Genomic DNA, 17,389 nt, shown 5'->3' on the forward strand with positions numbered 1-17,389 from the left:
ATAAGGCTTTCCCACTGCCAAAGAAAAGCAAGATCCAACCATCTGCTGGGAAGTCCATGGGGACTGTCTTCTGCGACATGTGGGGTGTCATCCATGTGGACTTCTTGGAGCAATGGGTCACGATTGAAGCCCAGTGCTAGTACACGTTGATAAAGGGTGCCGTGCGAAACGCAGTTTGCAAGAAAAGGCCTGGGATATTGTCCAGAAGGATCATTCTTCTTCAAGACAATGCCCGGCCTCACACGGCGAATTTGACGGTAGCTACCCTGGTCGAAATGTGCTGGGAGGTTTTGCCGCGTGCCCCCTTACAGCCTAGATTTGGCCCAAGTGATTACCATTTTTTTGGGCCCCTTAAGGAGCACCTTGGAGGAAACAAGTTCCACACAAATGAAGCCTTCCAGGAAAGTGTTCTGCACTAGCTATGACAGCGGCCCACTTCTTTCTGCATCAAAGGTATCAAACACTTGCCACAGCGATGGCAGCACTGTCTAGATGCACACAGTGAATACTTTGAAAAACTGACGTAGTTTGGTGCTTCCCGAATTTTCCATTGTATTTAAAGAAATAAAAGTATCGGTCAACCTTGAACAACCCTTGTACTGAGCACCATCCTCGTCACTGTTATTATATTGAAAGAGTTGGGGAATCACTTTGTTTTCTAGTATGCAGCGCACATTATGCATTCTAAAAAGTGTCCCAACGAGACAATGCATGTTATGTACCGGTGCACATAATGCATCAGAGCTTTCCTCCGATGAGCCATTCCTAAGGAGACGCCGTGTAATCTCTGGCCTCTAGCCTTGGTCCACCCATGTGACATAGGCGTAAATCGTTCATTTAAGCCTCATGTTCATAGAAAATGGGGGGAAATGAATGATAGACAGAGAGCACAAGTACAGCAGCCACGGACAGGGGCGACAGGTATGGACACCAACAGTGATGCATAGTTTACAGTTTCCTAATGCCATCGGTATTTTCACCTTGTGGTGTGCGTTATATACGGGACATTTTTCAGATTCCGCTAACCTAAGAGGGTGCACATTACACATCAGTGTGCATTATATATTGGAAAATATGGTACATGTTAAAGAAGTATGGGGTATCATCAGTCATCTCTTGCATAGATGGAAAATCCCAGCAACATGTGACAGTAGTGAACAACCTTCATTCTTGGTGTGAAGTGGGTCAAAGTGGGTTCGGTAGTAAAAGTATGTGATCAGTGAGGATCTAGAACATTGTAGATAGTTGCATAGTGATCATACAGGAAAAGAAGTGCGGAAGAGTTGGAGGAAAGTGTACATGTTAAGCTGTAAGGCTGAACCCTACAACACCCTTTCCCTAAGAGACTGTCAACACACACGCCCAGCGGAATTCTTTCACGCTCAACCATAGTGAGGTCCTCGAGCCTTCCCGAGAGTCTGACACTCCTCAAGGCAATCCCATCACTAAGTACACACTCTGCAAGTAACCGAGCGTTCTGCGCATATCTCCTCTCCCGGTTACTCCACTCGGGAAGCCCCATTGGCTATGCGGCGCCCTCCCTCTTCCCTCTCGCTGCCTCCTCTCATGCGCAGAGACGCACTTGTACAGCGTATTCCATGGGATTGCAAAACATCAAAGCTCTTTTGCAGAAACACAAGCACCCCCTTCAAAGTAATCAAGAGCATATTTACCTGTCCTACACATGTCTCATACCAACACAGAAGATACCTTGGGGACATCGTAGTCAACACTAAAATTACCGAAAACAACACCAAGCAAGATCGAGCATGCCTCTGCAACTCCCACGCTGCAAAACATGCAGCTATGTACAACATGCCATCACATCAAGAGCCCAGCCACGGGTTACATGCGCACTATGAAACCTGCGTCCACATGTACTATAGTCGTGTACAACTTAAGAAGCAAAAGCAATCTAGTCCGTCAGCTCTCAAAATATTACTGTGCCGCACATAGGATGGCTATATACACGGAGAGGTCACGCTCGCTCTTCCACTGGGTAATGTAACCCATCATACTCACTTTGCTTCTGTATTGGCTGTTAAGACTTGCCACATGATACTACGCTGCGTGGTGGCGCTGCAGTATTTCTCCTGGCATGCTATTGCATCTCCTTATCTCCAACGGCATACGTAGTTGGCGGACTAGATTTCTTTTCCTTATTAAGCTGAACATGACTAATCATATACTGCATTGAATGTGGCTCTTGCTATGCAGTATATTGGTTCAACCAATCAACAAGCCAATGATTGACTTACCAATCACAGAATTTAAGACTGTTACAATATCTAGTATCTAAGATTTTCTGTTGCTTTTAAAAGATGGGCTGTTGTGTATGTCATACAACAGAAATCTTTGTAATGCACTAATTTCTTAAAATTTGATGTAATGAATTGAGGCACTTGTTTTTCTTACAGGTGACAGTCAAAATAGAACCAGGGACCAATGGAACAGTGGGTAATGGTGTGCACCATGCCTGCATAAAGACAGAGAATCCACTCCAGACATCATGTGCAAGCCTGCCAGACAGCACTGGAGATGTTGCCAGCACGCTCACCCAACTCACGCCATGTGAGTACTCTATGTGTTTCATGCCTCCATGTGTTGACCATCACATTACGAGATTATAAAAGCAGCACTGCAGAAAGGCTGGCTTTACAATGTTTCTGACTTTACGAAACGGGAACTATCGGAGCTTGTGTAGTGCATTTTCCTATTTATCCTTCGTTGCTAGTCGACTTTCTGCTGGAATGAAGGGCTGATGCTCAAACGGAGATGAGGAAGTTATTCGACAAAAGGAACGTGTTACAAGTTAAGCTAGTGTGTAAATAATGTAAGTAAGTTAGGAACAAGGTTACAAGCTATGAAAATGAACTTGGAAGTTCCCAAGGTACTTTGTAAAACTAATGGGTTACTTTCGGGTTGCTTACTATGTAATACATACATTCTTTGGTTCCTGAACTTCGTATATTGGACCTTTTCACAATTTGCTTATGCGCGTGCGCTGCAGCTCCAGTGACGTTGGGGTCACCAGACAAGGTTATCTATGTGTTCGGTAGATGGTGCTGGATGTGGCCAGCGGGAGTGGGGACCAGTGGGCACACCGCAAGAACTCGTCAGCCCCCTCTTCAGGACCGGTTTTGATCTTCTGTGCTACCCACGTGGGTTTGTTCTGGTGCGCGCCGAGGGTGGTTTGCTGGAGAGCCGCTAGGATACGATGCACGTGTGAAAAGGTCCATGACAAAAATGAGAGGGCAGTTTTCTGGGTCTGGCACTGCAGTCTCTGCAATAACAGTAGAAGAAAGCCGCTACCTATACCTAACCTCATTTTAAGACCTTTTTATAAAACCGTGCTCATCTTTAGCGCCTAAAGTCAACAATGTTTTGTGCCATGTGAACGAACTTATTTGCGATGAATTACTCATGGACGAGGTGCGTTCTAATGGGGAACGCAGTTTCGACAGTGTGGACGGTGATAACTACGGCGTTGGATGCAATGAACGAAGTTAATCGATCTTAAAGGGGCACTCAAATGCCAAGACAAGTTCACTTCAAATTATGTTACACACTATGTTAATTTTGTACTTGTTGTCGTTATTCAAAACTTTGATTCCGTTACGAAGCTACAATCAGAATTATACCGGACCCTTTCTTGTCTCGGCACTACGCAGTGTATGTCGCTTCATCTCGTGCATCACTTATACATCAGGTGCTTTTAGTCTATGCTGCGCATGTATTCACCTGCCACACCATGGAGCAGTTCCGGCGAAAAACATAGCGTGACTTACAAAGCACGCTGGTGTCGCTGTCCGAAGAATGTGAAGGTAATGGTCACTACTAGGACACTTGGGATTACTGTTGTGGGCTATGATTTAGTAAATCGGTATTGAAAAATGCGGCAATGTGCATCATGCTGCTCATGTACACGACGCTACGACAGGACCCGTTCCAAATCCACACACACACGGTAGGCATGTGCACACACTTCTGCTGCTGTCTGATTGGATGCCACCTATCTGCTTCCTGAGGATTTCATTGGTTGCCACCAAAGACTGCTCCGTTTTCGTAGCGTTTTTCTTGTAAGCGGTAGCGCTGTATGAACTAATTTTGCATGCATTATACTGTTGTTATACTGTACAAGTTGTTTTCTGCATTTTAGCGCCCCATAAAAGGTGCAGAGCATCACGTGATATCAGCAGTCATATTGTCTTTGGAAAAGCTTTCGACACAAAGCTTCTGTCAATCTAGAGCTAGATAAAATGGTTTCGTGCTTTCAAGAAACGTGCATGTTCATCAGCATTCTACTTCCACCATTCTACTTTGTTGACGTGATCCCGAAAGGCGCTTCGTGAAAGTTTTCGCATCACGATACAGTCAACCCTCGACTTGTGAACCCTCGATATGTGAATTCCCTCACTTTACAAACGGTTGGTCGCGGAACGAAACACTTCCCAGGTATTCCTCCCTCGGTTTATGAACCCTCGATATCCAAACAGTGAACACATTTTGCAGGCACTGAACCCAGGAAATTTACCATTTTTTACCTCGATTTAAGAACAGGACAATTCTGGACACCGCGTCAATAGCACAGAAGAGTAAATGGAGGTCACAGGAGATCCAGCATTATCGGTCCAACATTGTCTGGCGTAGAGACTATAGGGAGGATGACCAGTTCAGCAAGTGAAGGGTCAGTGACTATGGACGTTTTACACAGTGGCTCGTATGACCAACAGTGGGCAATTCCAGAAGTGTCTGCACAAGGTCAGTTTGGGCCTTTCGTCCCGTGTGTGTTGCCACTTTAGAGACCTACTCCGAAATGGAAGGCCATGCATGATTTCGAGGCCAAGAATGATGTCTCTAGTGTCAGGTTATTGTCTGCTCTCCTGGGCAAAATCAACACTGGAGAGTCAATGCACCAGAGTATTATTACGTAACTTTTTTGTAATTAATCGAAGTAAACGAATAAAAATGGGCTAAAACTGCCATCTGACATTGTCAGGAGCCTCTCTCCTTCCATTAGTGCTCACCCACTTTCATACCTCAATTTATGAAACCTTCGTTTTGTGAACGATTTTCGAGGAAACTGTCACAAATCGAGGGATGACTGTACTCTGATATATGAGAACTGGATTCCGCGTTATCCAACAATGTTGTTATAAGTGGGCTCGACTGTATTACATTTTGCTATCACTCTCACAAATTACATTTGTATTGTTACTTATGCATCTGAAACGCAAGTTGAGGACACAACATACTACGTACAAGTTCTAGGCATCTGAGGACATGAAAATTAAATTTTGGGAGTGCAAGTCCAAGCTAAGCATGAGCATGCAGGCTAGCTTTTGGGTACAATGTCACTAGGTCATGATGAAGAAGTGGGATGGTTTCGGTATTGGCAACAGCAAAATCTCGCAATGGATATCTCAGTGTATACACATTTAACTTGAATACAAACTTGTAAGAAATGCCATGGCCTTAAGCAATGACTGCCCCGATTTTGGGATCTAACATTTGCCCAGAAATTTGCAATTGAGAAGTTTGTTAATGAATTTTAGGCAATTAGTCATCCAGTAGTTACGTACTCATTTGCAAAGAATATCTGCTTGCTCATCTCACAGGCCTCGGGTTCCTGATGCGTAGCACCCAAGATCCGTGAACAATATGTATACAGATTCTGACTCCGTGAATAGCGCGATGGGTGGTGAGTTGACGGAGAGGTAGACAAGGACACTTTGATGTACAGTGAAACCTGGTTAATTCGAAGGCACATGGACGCCAAAAAAAAATATACCAATGAAGCGAACCCAGACTGTCCATACAGAGATATTTGTCTCATACTGTGACAGTTTGTATCCCACTTGCAAAACCATTCTTTTATGAAAGAAAAGACACTAAATCTGTACCGTGCTGTACCACAAACCATATAGTGAATGAAGACATGACAGCAGAACAAATATGGCTTAAAACGTTGCCATGCATTCAAAAAGCCTGTTAAAATGTGACAGTGCTGAGGAAGTGACACTGAGTGGCAGTGGAAGAGAGGAGGTGACAGTGCAGTAGGTCTCTCTCAATGAGTCACTCTGCCTTCGTGAACTCATACATTGGAGAATACTATGCTAGTACAATTCTGTCATTGTTACCAACATTATGTGGAATTTTACTTTCACTGGCAAATGATGATTGCAAAATTAGATTATCACAAAAATTAAAGTACTACTACATGACAGAACAAATTGTACAGTATACAAGAAATGGCAGTGAAGCATCGCATGCCATCGTTTACCCAAAGCTTTCACTCTATTACAGGCCCCTATCAGCTGGTGTAGGCTGGTGGTATCAGGCGTCTCACACAGACTTCTCATTTGGCAATATTTGACACAGTTGATTATGACCTAACACCAACAGCCATGCTAAAACACTGGGATGTGGTGGGATCGAATCCTACCACTCTTTCGGGCTTCCTGGCTCTCCACGCAGATGTGAAAACATATTCCAGATGCCGGGTAACGACGTCATCTTTGGACACTTTGTACTGATGATGGCACCCGTACAGATGGGCGATTCCACGCGAAATGATCCAGCGGACCTGCTCACAAAACTACCGCGAATTCTTACGATTTTTTTTTTAGCAGTCTCTAATGGTAGCACCCCGATTCGTCCAAATGTTTATTTCGTCCAATTATTCACAATGTCCAACTACTCAGCACGTCCGAAAAAAATTGGACATAGTGGGCATTGGACGAACTGAACCAAAGGGGGGAAAACTTGACCAACCCGTCCAAATAACCGTACCGTCCAAACGCTTGTTTCGTCCGAAAAGGAAGGGGGATCTCCGAATGGGAGTGAACAATTGCTTTGTTTACGATTGAAGGTAGGATATAAACATTCACACCGAAAGATGCCATGCCATACACCATGTAAAACGAAAAACAAATGCTCAGCCTGCTTTGTTTATTTATTTTTCTTTCTTTCTTTTTTTTTCATTCCAACAACTGACTTATTGGTTGAAGGTAAGATTTAAACATTCCCACTGAAAGATATTATACACCGAGTAAAACGAGAAACAAATGCTAAGCCTGCTCCGTTTAGTTTTTTTTTTTTCATTTGAAAACTAACTTATTAGTTAGCATGGCCCAGCAAGTGGGACATGCGCTGCAGGTATGCCTTGATGACATGAGCAAACTGCTCTGTTACGTCTGTGAAGGGTGCTTCGTTTCCCAGCATCATTTCCCCTGAGCTGTATTTTCCGTACGCCCATGAGAAGGAAGGGCGAGCCTCTTGTATTGTCTCCTGCTTGGCGAAGGCCCGTTCAACAGCAGCCGAATGCGTACCTGCAAATGGGGGTAAGAAGCATGAATACAAAGAGAGCAAGCGAGGAAGTATATATGCTATATTCTATTAATTATCATGATGATGTTCCCTGATTATGCAAATTTGTTGCTTACCTGGTTGTGCTTACATTGTGTATGGTTGACTCAAATTCGACGAGGAACTTCGAAAACGTCATGTGGGGTTGGCTCTTGAATTTCATGCGCAGCGAATTATGCCACCCTTCGACGTGATTGTTTGTGCGGATATCGTCCTCATCCGCAAACTAATTCCAGAGATGAACGTTGGTAGGCCACAGTAGTCTACGTAAAGGCAAAGGACCGCAAGTTTCCTTTCAGACCCCTAGATGTTTCCAAGAAAGATCACTGACATTGGGAGACGCGGTACTTAGCGAGAACACAGTTGTAGAAAACAACACATCGTTAACTGGACGGTCACTGTAGGTCAGCGGTCCTGTGAACGGGTTTGTGTTTTCTGTGATTCCCCGTTTGATCGACAGTCCATTTGCTTTCATGAATACAGTCACCTGCCATTCACCCATTGTCAAAATGGCCTGTGCTTTCATGAATGCAGCCAGGCAGTCGCCTGCCGAAAGGAGCAGAGCCTTTGGGAGTTCCCCCATTTGGACGAAATGGGCTATTGGACGGTACGGGTATTGGACGTGCTGGGCAAGTTTCTCCTCGCCTGTTCATTTCGTCCAGGTGTTCAGTACGTCCGATTTTTTTCGGACGAATTAAATATTTGGACGTTGTGAGTACTTGGACGAAATAAACGTTTGGACGAAATGGGGCGTAACTGTCCCTAATAGTGCAAAACGACATACCACGAAACATTTCTTCCCAAATCTCAATGTGGCGGGTGCTAGACACGAGCTGAGGTCGGAGCGCTGGCGAAAACCGTGCCTGGCGTGAACGGCAGCTGCGGCTCATACAAAGCACCTAGAACTGTGCGGTTTTCTTTTGCGTATAGGGACCGTGCGACACCTAAAGAGGGCGCGCTGCTCCGTCGCGACAGCGCCGCCAGTGGCGGTCTTGGACGTATCCGACGTGATACACCACGCCGCCCGTTCTATGCATTCTCAAGCTTGCGTGGCGACCGCCGTAATTAGAAGGGCTAATTTTCGGAGTGCAAATAATGTGGAACCTTTCTGGGGCGCGAACGAAGTGAATGGAGACAAACTGCACAGAAGCAACCACCGTATTTATAATGCATCTAGCAGTACGGAAGGAGAACAGCCACTCGCGTCTGTCCGGTCGAAACACCTGTAAGTGATACGTCGGGAGGATGGTTACTTGACTCCTCACAAAATCCTGGCTTGCTAGCGAAGGCATATACGTGTATTCCTCTGACTCCAGCCATTTGTAATATCATGTTTTTGACTGAGTCTTGTTCTTGTATTCCTTTTGTCGTCTTTGCACACACATAGCTTCGTCACTGAAATTTACATCGTGCGTCCGTTTTATCCATACAAATAAACACGTGGGGTCACAACTTATTGCCTGAACTTGTACTGCAGTTTTTCCAGTATCTTCAGATACAATAACGCTAAAGAGATCCTCAAACAAGAAAGTATATGAGTTTTTACCACGGCTACCGCCGTAGGCTTGCGGGACGACAGCTGTGAAATGGTCGGTGAGTAAATACTAAACCTTTTGGACAACGTAGAACTTCTGTTCTCGCTGTGAGACTCGTCATACCGGGAGCAATATCGGCTCTGGGCACTGGCGATGAAAAACCTCAATCATTATCTCGAAATAGGTTGCCGTTTGGTCGGTGCATTTGACGGTGGTATCCAGCGCCGTTTCACCGTCACGAAAGTGGCGACTGTAAATCATTGATCATTTTGCAGGTCCTCATTCAGTTTCATTGAAACTAGAACAAAAGAAATAGAATATATTCGCTCATGTTGTGCACACCTCATGCAATGGCCGAACGCGCATCACAAACGCTATTATGGCGTCACGCGTCACACAAACGCTGGTATTGGAAGCGTAGAAATCACGAGAAATTAAGCATCTGGTCCGTAATGAAGAGTTCTTTTAGGTGCTGGCACAGTTAGCGATGCTGTGGCAAAAAAAGATGCCCGCACTTCACATGTAAACAAAGCTGGCTACCCGGCGGCTATCACGCAAGGTACTTTCTCCGGAGGCCGCATCGCGGCGCCACCAGTTTGTCGCACAGTCCCTATAGAGGAAACCATGCTCTACACAGCGTTCAAATCCCGGTTGTCGTGCTGTAATCGGTGCTGGTATACATAGGCCGGAAGTTACGCAATTTTCCTCCTACTCCGCGATTTTTGTGTGGAAAATCAAACCATTAAAGGTACTGTAAAGCAGCACCGATCAAATGTAATTTGGTGTGGCTATTCGATAGTCCAAGCCACCAGGACAAAAACTGCGCAGGTTTCATTCCAATCGACGGTGCAATTAATTACAAAATTACTATTAAAGATTACGGGCAACACTGTACTAGGTATTCGAAATGAATCCGTACTCTTGCCAGATACGGCGGCAACAACATTGCATGCGTAGGACACTGGGCCTGACATAACAATCCACCACAAAATCCGCCCCTGCAATCCAAACAACTATCCACATCTGAGGATAAGCGGACTAGCGAACTGAAATGCCGTTGAAAAAAAAAATGTGTCAGACGTTCAAGAAGCCAGACAGCGTCGGGACTTGTTTGTTCACAGAGGTTCACAAAGAGAGCTTGTTCGTTCGAAAGAGGCCGCGAACAGAAGGAGCGCGCAGGCGCAGCAGAGAAGTAGGGAGAGCCTCCATCGAACAGCGGCCGGCGCTGGGTTACTTCGCAAAAAAACACTCTTAACAGGGGTTTCAGAATGCATAGGTAAACAGGGAAACCAATATTATGGTTACTAAAATAACGAAGTTCCGATGTAATAGTGTGTAATACCAATTTTCAGCGTTGCCCGCTGTACAGGGGGTTGTTTGACACCAGGCGTCACACCGCTCCACTACGCCGCATTTTTCATGGCAAATTAAAAATATTTATAGCGCGTTGTCGGTCGTATGGTTCCGGATATAGTATTTAGGAGCAACAAAGTCTGTAGTCACATCACCGGCATATCATGCTTGTCTACTGCTTTACAGTACCTTTAAATTTTCATGAATATTTTTTTCTGACAAGGCGTCATGGAATACTTCAACAGGAAAAAATCGCAAGACACATAACTTTTGTAGTCATTGCAGGAAAAATAGGGGAAGTATGCGATTTCGTCAAAATTCGCTACAATCGAGCGTAAAACACGCAATGAAGAGGTCGGAAGGCAAGTCTGAAACCAAAGCTGTTTCATAGAACGAGCCTTCCTCTACAACATATTAAAAAATCTCGAGAGTGTTTTTTCGTAGTAGAGGGTACTACGGACACACTGACCCACGTTGCATGTGTCCGGTGGGGTGCTATATTTGTTTCTTGGGCTCCCGTTTTAATTTTTCGTATTTCCGATCTTTTTCTGGTTGGTTTTCAATATGGCAACCATCCGGACCATAGGAACATGGCTCCAGTTGAGCGCTGTGGATTTCCAATTCACCAGTATGAATATTAGGCGCGTAGATGCATGTTCAGTTGATGAAAGTTCCCTTTAACTGTCACATTTAAATGCTGAACTATTCAGTTAAAATATTAACCACGAAATGTGTAACAAATTATAACGGTAGAGGAAGAAAATGAACATGAAAAAACGTCATTTACATGGCAGAACTACTGGAAACGACGGAATCTCGTGGTGGTGGTTCATCGTCCATGTTGTCCTAGATTCCAGTGAGGTCACAGCTATATAAAGCCTTGCACCATCCGCGTATGGAAGCATATACCCGCGGATATCCGCAAGAAACTTCTGGGTTTGGATGAAATATGGACGCTTGTTGTGATTTGCGGATCGGACGAGGATGGCGCCGGATCAGGAGCGGATCAGATGCGGATAAACCGCGAGACTGCGCCATCAATTTGCTTCACACTAGGTACCGCACATAGAGTACAATGTGTACGCAAGCCGCTCGCGCGTCTGGAAGAGATCTCTGGCGTCTCGAGTCGAGGTGCGCGTTCGGCGCCAATCTTGCGTTTCACTTGCAATAAACTCTACTTATCCCGTTTGTTGCAAAATGTGTTGCTGTTCTTGGTACCGTATACTCTTCCATGGCAGCTAAATTTGTACTTGCTGTCGTGTATCCTTTAGTAGCATCATGGACGCTCAGGACCTGTCCTCGCTACAAAAGCTATGCCGCTCCGGGGTTTTCACTGCCAGAATGAAAGAGACCGTGTGGATGAAGTTTGGTGACAGCTGTTTTTGTTAGCCTTTTTTTGTGTGTGCTGTTTTGTGCTAATGGGAAATAACGTTTATTTCCTAGAAAATTGGACTGATATATCGAGAAACTTAACTATTGCTGGGTGCCCTGGGAGACGCGGATTTTTCGGGTAGGATGCGGATGTTAAAAAGCTCATCCGCGCAGGGCTTTAGCTCACACGACAAAGAGTATTACTTAGACCTGCCGATCACCGCTAATCCCCAATCTCCGTCGCCGGCATCGTGCACGCCGGAAGCAATGCCATAAACTTAACCACCCAGGACTGCAATACGCGCGTTATGCTATAGAAGAAAAGACTACGGTAACCTTGCAGAAGTCTGTGCCACAGCATATCGCTTGCTCATTAAACCCAACCAGACCAGAGAAAAATTGGAAATAGAAGGAATTAAAACCGGAGCCCAAGAAACAAATATAGCACCCCACCGGATACATGCAACGTGGGTCACTGTGGTCGTAATACCCTCTACTACGAAAAAAACACCCTCGAGATTTTTTAATATATTGTAGAGGAAGGCTCGTTCTATAAGACAGCGTTGGTTTCAGACTTCTCTTCCGACCTCTTCATTGCGTGTTTTACGCTCGATTCTAGCGAATTTTGGAAAAATCGCATACTTCCCCTATTTTTCCTGCAATGACTACAAAAGTTACGTGTCTTGCGATTTTTTCCTGTTGACGTATTTCATGACGCCTTGTCAGGAAAAAATATTCATGAAAATTTAATGGTTTCACTTTCCACAAAAAATCGCGAAGACGGAGGAAAATTGCGTAACTTCCAGCCTTTGTATACCAGCACAGATTACAGCACGGCAACCGGGATTTGAACGCTGTGTAGAGCATGGTTTCCTATATACGCAAAAGAAAACCGCACAGTTCTAGGTGCTTTCTATGAGCCGCAGCTGCCGTTCACGCCAGGCACGGCTCGCCAGCGCTCCGAACTTAGCTCGTGTCTAGCATCCGCCACATTGAGATTTGGGAAGAAATGTTTCGTGGTATGTCGTTTTGCACTATTAGGGACTGCTAAAAAAATTCGTAAAAATTCGCGATAGTTTTGTGAGGGACGAGCAGGTCCGCTGGATCATTTCGCGTGGAATCGCCCGGGTGGCAAAACGTTTACACTCTTTGTTTTTATGGTTACGAAAAGCCAGTGCAGTAAAGGATTTTACACTATGACTGCAGATCTTGTCACAGTTTCCCCGAAGTCAGCCTAGGACAGCCGCCGACCGATTTTTCGGACATGCTCGATTATTCGGACGCGTTCGCGGAACGGCCACGGTCCCCATAGAGTTAATGTATAAGAACATCCAAAATTTCGAACGCCGTACGACCCTGTCGCTCAATATTTCGGATTCTGTATGCCCGCCAGCGAGAACGTCCCAACGGCCGTCACCAGCTCACCACGTGCGCATGACGCTATGCGGGACTCAATGAACTGCGCATTACTTATTTCTTCCTTATGACCCACTTTAACTGGACCTGGAAAGGCTGGAATAAGGAGTAAAACAGGTCCAAAGGGGACCATGTCCCCTTTTCCACATCGGAAAACGGGCAACCGCTGCACCAGTAGCGATCGTGCCCCGCAAGTTTCGCTCGTGTCCGCCGGTCGCTGTCAGGAACTGTCATAACGTCCAGTCGTCGTCGTCAGTAGAATCTCGATCATACGAATCTGTCGGGACGCCGGCAAATATTCGTATCATCCGAAATTCGTATGACCAGACCAGATATAAAAACTCGGGCAAGAAAATGGGCAGCGACTGTTCATTTTCCATTACTCTGAGTGAAGGAGGACTACCGAAACGCCGAAAGAAAGGGAAGGGAAAAGGAGCATCATATCTCCTTTCCCCTTCCCTTTCTTTGTACAGCAGTGTGTTTAGTCGTGTATATGCAGTGGCGTAGCCACGGGGGGGGCTAGGGGGGGCTCGAGCCCCCCCTACCTGCCACGGACCTACCCACACAAATCGTGCAAATCCGAGAACATAATATATGTGTGTGTGAGGGGGGGGGGGGGGGACCAGTGTGACGATCGCGAAAGTTCTTGCAGTTCATGGCGTCTATCTAAGAAGCACTCTTGAATGGTTTTCAAAGTATGAGCTTTTCAAAATACTTCCAATCTCGTGACACCACCTCATTGGTCATGACAGCCTATACATGTAATCGTACTGTGAATGTCTAAATCAACTATTTTCGTTCCTTTTTTTAATCCTCAGTTTGCAGTGTGCACAAGTATGTGTGTGTTGTCGACACAGGATCAGCGGGGGGGGGGGGGGGAGTTTTCGTATCGAGCCCCCCCCTGCCTTGGAGGTCTGGCTATGCCACTGTGTATATGTCTATGCTATATATACTTATGTGTGTCACCACTTCACTTTTTACCTGAGGAAGTGTGGACCTCCACGCGAAAGCTTGTACAAATTAAACTTAAACAAAAATCTTCAGTGTCGGTTTCTGTATTTTGTTTATGTGATCTACAGGACTTGACTCCCCTCTTCGTATACGTTTTCTTGTTTAGTGAAAAAGTAAAAAAATCAGAGATTTTCAGCCTTGTACGACTTAGATTGATTAGCTAACATTAGATAACAAATCATGGCAAAATATAAATTATATAGATTTTACTCGTTTAGTGCATTACAAAAGAGAACCAACAATGAACACTTCTTCTTTAATGGACACTAGCTTTTGATGTAACAGACTACATTTCTTCACACCTGAAGAAGTGTAGTCTGCTACATGAAAGCTAGCGTCCATTAAAGAACAAGTGTTCATCGTTGGTTCTCTTTTGTATTGCCTCTACCTGGATGCTGACTGGTTCCCCTCATCTACATTCTGCTTCGTTTAGTGCACAAACACAAAATATAAGAAGTTTAGGTCAGTGTCACCATTAGTGCTACGCTTGATTAGAACTAGCAAATGCATGAAGTTATGTGAAGGAGAAAAATTCTGAAATAAAATAACAGCTCTCCCAGATTTTCTTTTGAGGAACAATTACTTTTCAGAGTTCAATGACTGAATTTACAACAGTGTTCACCATATAAATAAAAGTGGAAAAGGTTTTATTTGGTCCAACTAAAAAAGGCACATCTTTTGTTAAAATATTTTGCCTCATTTATGCGTTATATTCCGCCAGCACTTTATACTTTCATTTTCGGGGATTGGAAACTTTGGGCAGTTTTTCCCAGACACAGAAGGAAAACACAAAGAGAAGCTAGTCTTTCCCCACATTTTTTCTGGTCCTGCCCCCCCGAGGTGCCTAGCATCTTTACCCAGGACGCATACCGACACTTGTGTCTTCTGTTCGTGTTTGCATACTGCTCATAGCCCAATCACTTCACGGTGCCAACACGGAATGAAAAAGAAGAGCAAAACCTCGCACCACATGTGATGAGGCCTTCAGTAGACGCTTAAGGTGTGCAAATAAGGTAATAAAGATCATGGTCGATCCATTGGTGGATCCGACAGAAATGCGTCAGCATTAAAACTTGAAAACCCTTTGGGAACTCCCCTTCATACGACCCTACACAACGCTAAGACAAGACAGCATCCGCAACCAAACGAGCCTACCGGGCTTCCTCTGATTCAGCTTGGTGGCGCCACCTCGCTGTCTCAGCCTTCTTTCGCAGGTGCTCCTTCGCACAGCTTTCGTAACCCATGGCACACCCACGCGTGAACCTGTTGACTACCACAGTTGCACTGCCAGCACGCTCTCCACGAGCCCTCTCCTTCCCTGTGCACTCACTGCACTGCGATCCTTCGTAGCGAGGACTCTAATGCTCACACATTAATAAAAGGGTGAATGCACACAATTAGAAATACACTGGCTCACTCAGTAGCTTCTTATCGAGGAAAAGAATTCAGTCCTTATTTTGGTAAATATGTTTATTTCCTCACTGTACACCTGTGAAGCATATCTCGTCTGCAAACCATCCAATATCACTCTTCGTGTACCAAAGGAAATACCACTTACATTTTCTGTACAATGAAACTGCAAACACCTATGCCCCTTGCAACTAATGTCAATTGAGTGTTTGTTTCGAGCTACAATACAGTTCATATATCTGCTATTGGGGGAGCTTCGTTTGTATCAGTTTGTTAGAATTCTTCAAGACTGACAGTGCAGTTAACAAATACTGTGTTGATACAGCCTACTAAGTGTTGCTGTTTACAAATGCTTCGTAACAAATCGTAAGAGAATGCAAGAAGGAAGTGGTAGGTGACAAAATTTATTTGAACTGTCATCCCCTCAAGAATTACTATTCATTTGTGCCTGCACAACATCCGAAAGCTCGTCTGCCTAGGAACACCGTTAAGATATGGGCGAACAGGCCTAGATCTTGGCAGTACTGTTACAGAGCAGACTTTGACCATGTGCCAAAGCTTACTCAAGGCCTAAGATGGTGTGAAGTTGCATCACCTTGAAGTCACCATTTGTCCTTCAAAGCATGCAGTTATAACATTATTTGTACTTAAAATTAGATCACACAAGACACCAAGGATTACTTGAAGAAAACCCCTTTGTGTTACTTGATCAAGTTTGTGCACCACGCAATCAGCAGTACTATGTACCTCGAGTTATGTTCATAACAGACGTCCACATCGAACTCGCGATGCAAGGGCAAACCCAATTCATTTGTTAAGTGTTCTGCGATAAAAGATAAAGTGCTTGTTCGAGTGTTCTGACGACACACTCACGGCGTCGTGTTAGCAATCGCTGAATTGACATACTGCCATGCAAAAAAAAAAAAAGACAAAGCAAACAAACACACGTATAGTGTATGATGCAACACTCATCAAGGATTGGCAGCGACGCAGTACACAAATGTGCTTCATGAGTTCTGTATTCGAACTAAAACCAAAATTCACATACATGAACACACATGCAGTTATCCCATACACGACGTCAAAAATCATTTACACTGCAGAAAAAGGTATCCTTTTGCTACCGACCAGCGACCCGCCACTGTTGAATCCACACAGCTAGCTTTTCCAAGTTATCTTCCATGTCGTCTGGCGTATTACTGGGTAACTCGAAGACGATGTTGGGGTCGTACGATTCTTTGGCTTCGTCAAGTAAGGACTGGAATATTTCACACTGGATATTTTCTTCGAGCTTCTTTCCGCTGTACCCGCGAGACCGCAGACGGTCGTAGAGCAGCGTGTTGTCCGTCCTGAGCACGAAGACTGCGTCGAACCAGCGCTTTGGAAAGAAATCGCAGCCGTGGTAGTCGACTAGCTTTCCACCGGAAGATTCGGATAGCTTTTCTTCGAGTTCATCGATGACGCCGTCCTCGTCTAGGATGGGGCATTCAAGCTTCGCATCGTAACCGTCGAAGAGGTTGTTCTCTTTGGCCACGTCGCCCACGTTTATCCATTCTAGGCCTGCTCTTTCGCTCAGTTCGGAAGCCAAGGTTGATTTGCCTGTACCTGGGGTTCCTGTGACGAGAATGTTGGGCGTTTCACGTCGAAACACTGCCATTGCTGTGGATGCAGCTCGAAACACGTTTGTTGTTAAGCCTGCGAGCGCTTCCACGTGGACCTACAAGCACGCCATAGCAAAAACGTTCGTTCAGCAGGTTCGACGTGGCGACGTGGGGAGTCGCTGTATGCTTCCGCATTCCGCAGCCCGAAGCGAAGCGACGGCACTTGGTTTGGAGGGGATGTCCACAGATGGCGACCCGAACCATGCGCGTATTAGTTTTCGCTGAATGTAGATGGCGGAAGCGTGGCGCAATGTTCGCATGTGG

The 17,389-nt window shown here is 45.2% G+C and overlaps 2 protein-coding genes across 7 annotated transcripts in view; one reads left to right on the forward strand and one right to left on the reverse strand.

Annotated features, from left to right (window-relative positions):
* Positions 1 to 17,389, forward strand: part of LOC135394468 (ecdysone-induced protein 74EF-like) — a 258,233-nt gene that overhangs the window by 108,949 nt on the left and 131,895 nt on the right. For all 6 annotated transcript variants that reach the window (XM_064625211.1, XM_064625213.1, XM_064625212.1 and 3 more), the window contains one exon: positions 2,418 to 2,571. In XM_064625211.1, coding sequence (XP_064481281.1) covers positions 2,418 to 2,571 — 154 coding nt within the window. The remainder of the gene's footprint in view (positions 1 to 2,417; positions 2,572 to 17,389) is intronic.
* LOC135396030 (adenylate kinase isoenzyme 6-like) lies at positions 15,853 to 17,288 on the reverse strand. Its single transcript, XM_064627093.1, has one exon. The coding sequence runs from the start codon at positions 17,119 to 17,121 to the stop codon at positions 16,585 to 16,587; it is 537 nt and encodes a 178-aa protein (XP_064483163.1). The 5' UTR covers positions 17,122 to 17,288; the 3' UTR covers positions 15,853 to 16,584.

This window comes from Ornithodoros turicata, chromosome 5 (genome assembly GCF_037126465.1).
Source record: "Ornithodoros turicata isolate Travis chromosome 5, ASM3712646v1, whole genome shotgun sequence".
NCBI lineage: Eukaryota > Metazoa > Arthropoda > Arachnida > Ixodida > Argasidae > Ornithodoros > Ornithodoros turicata.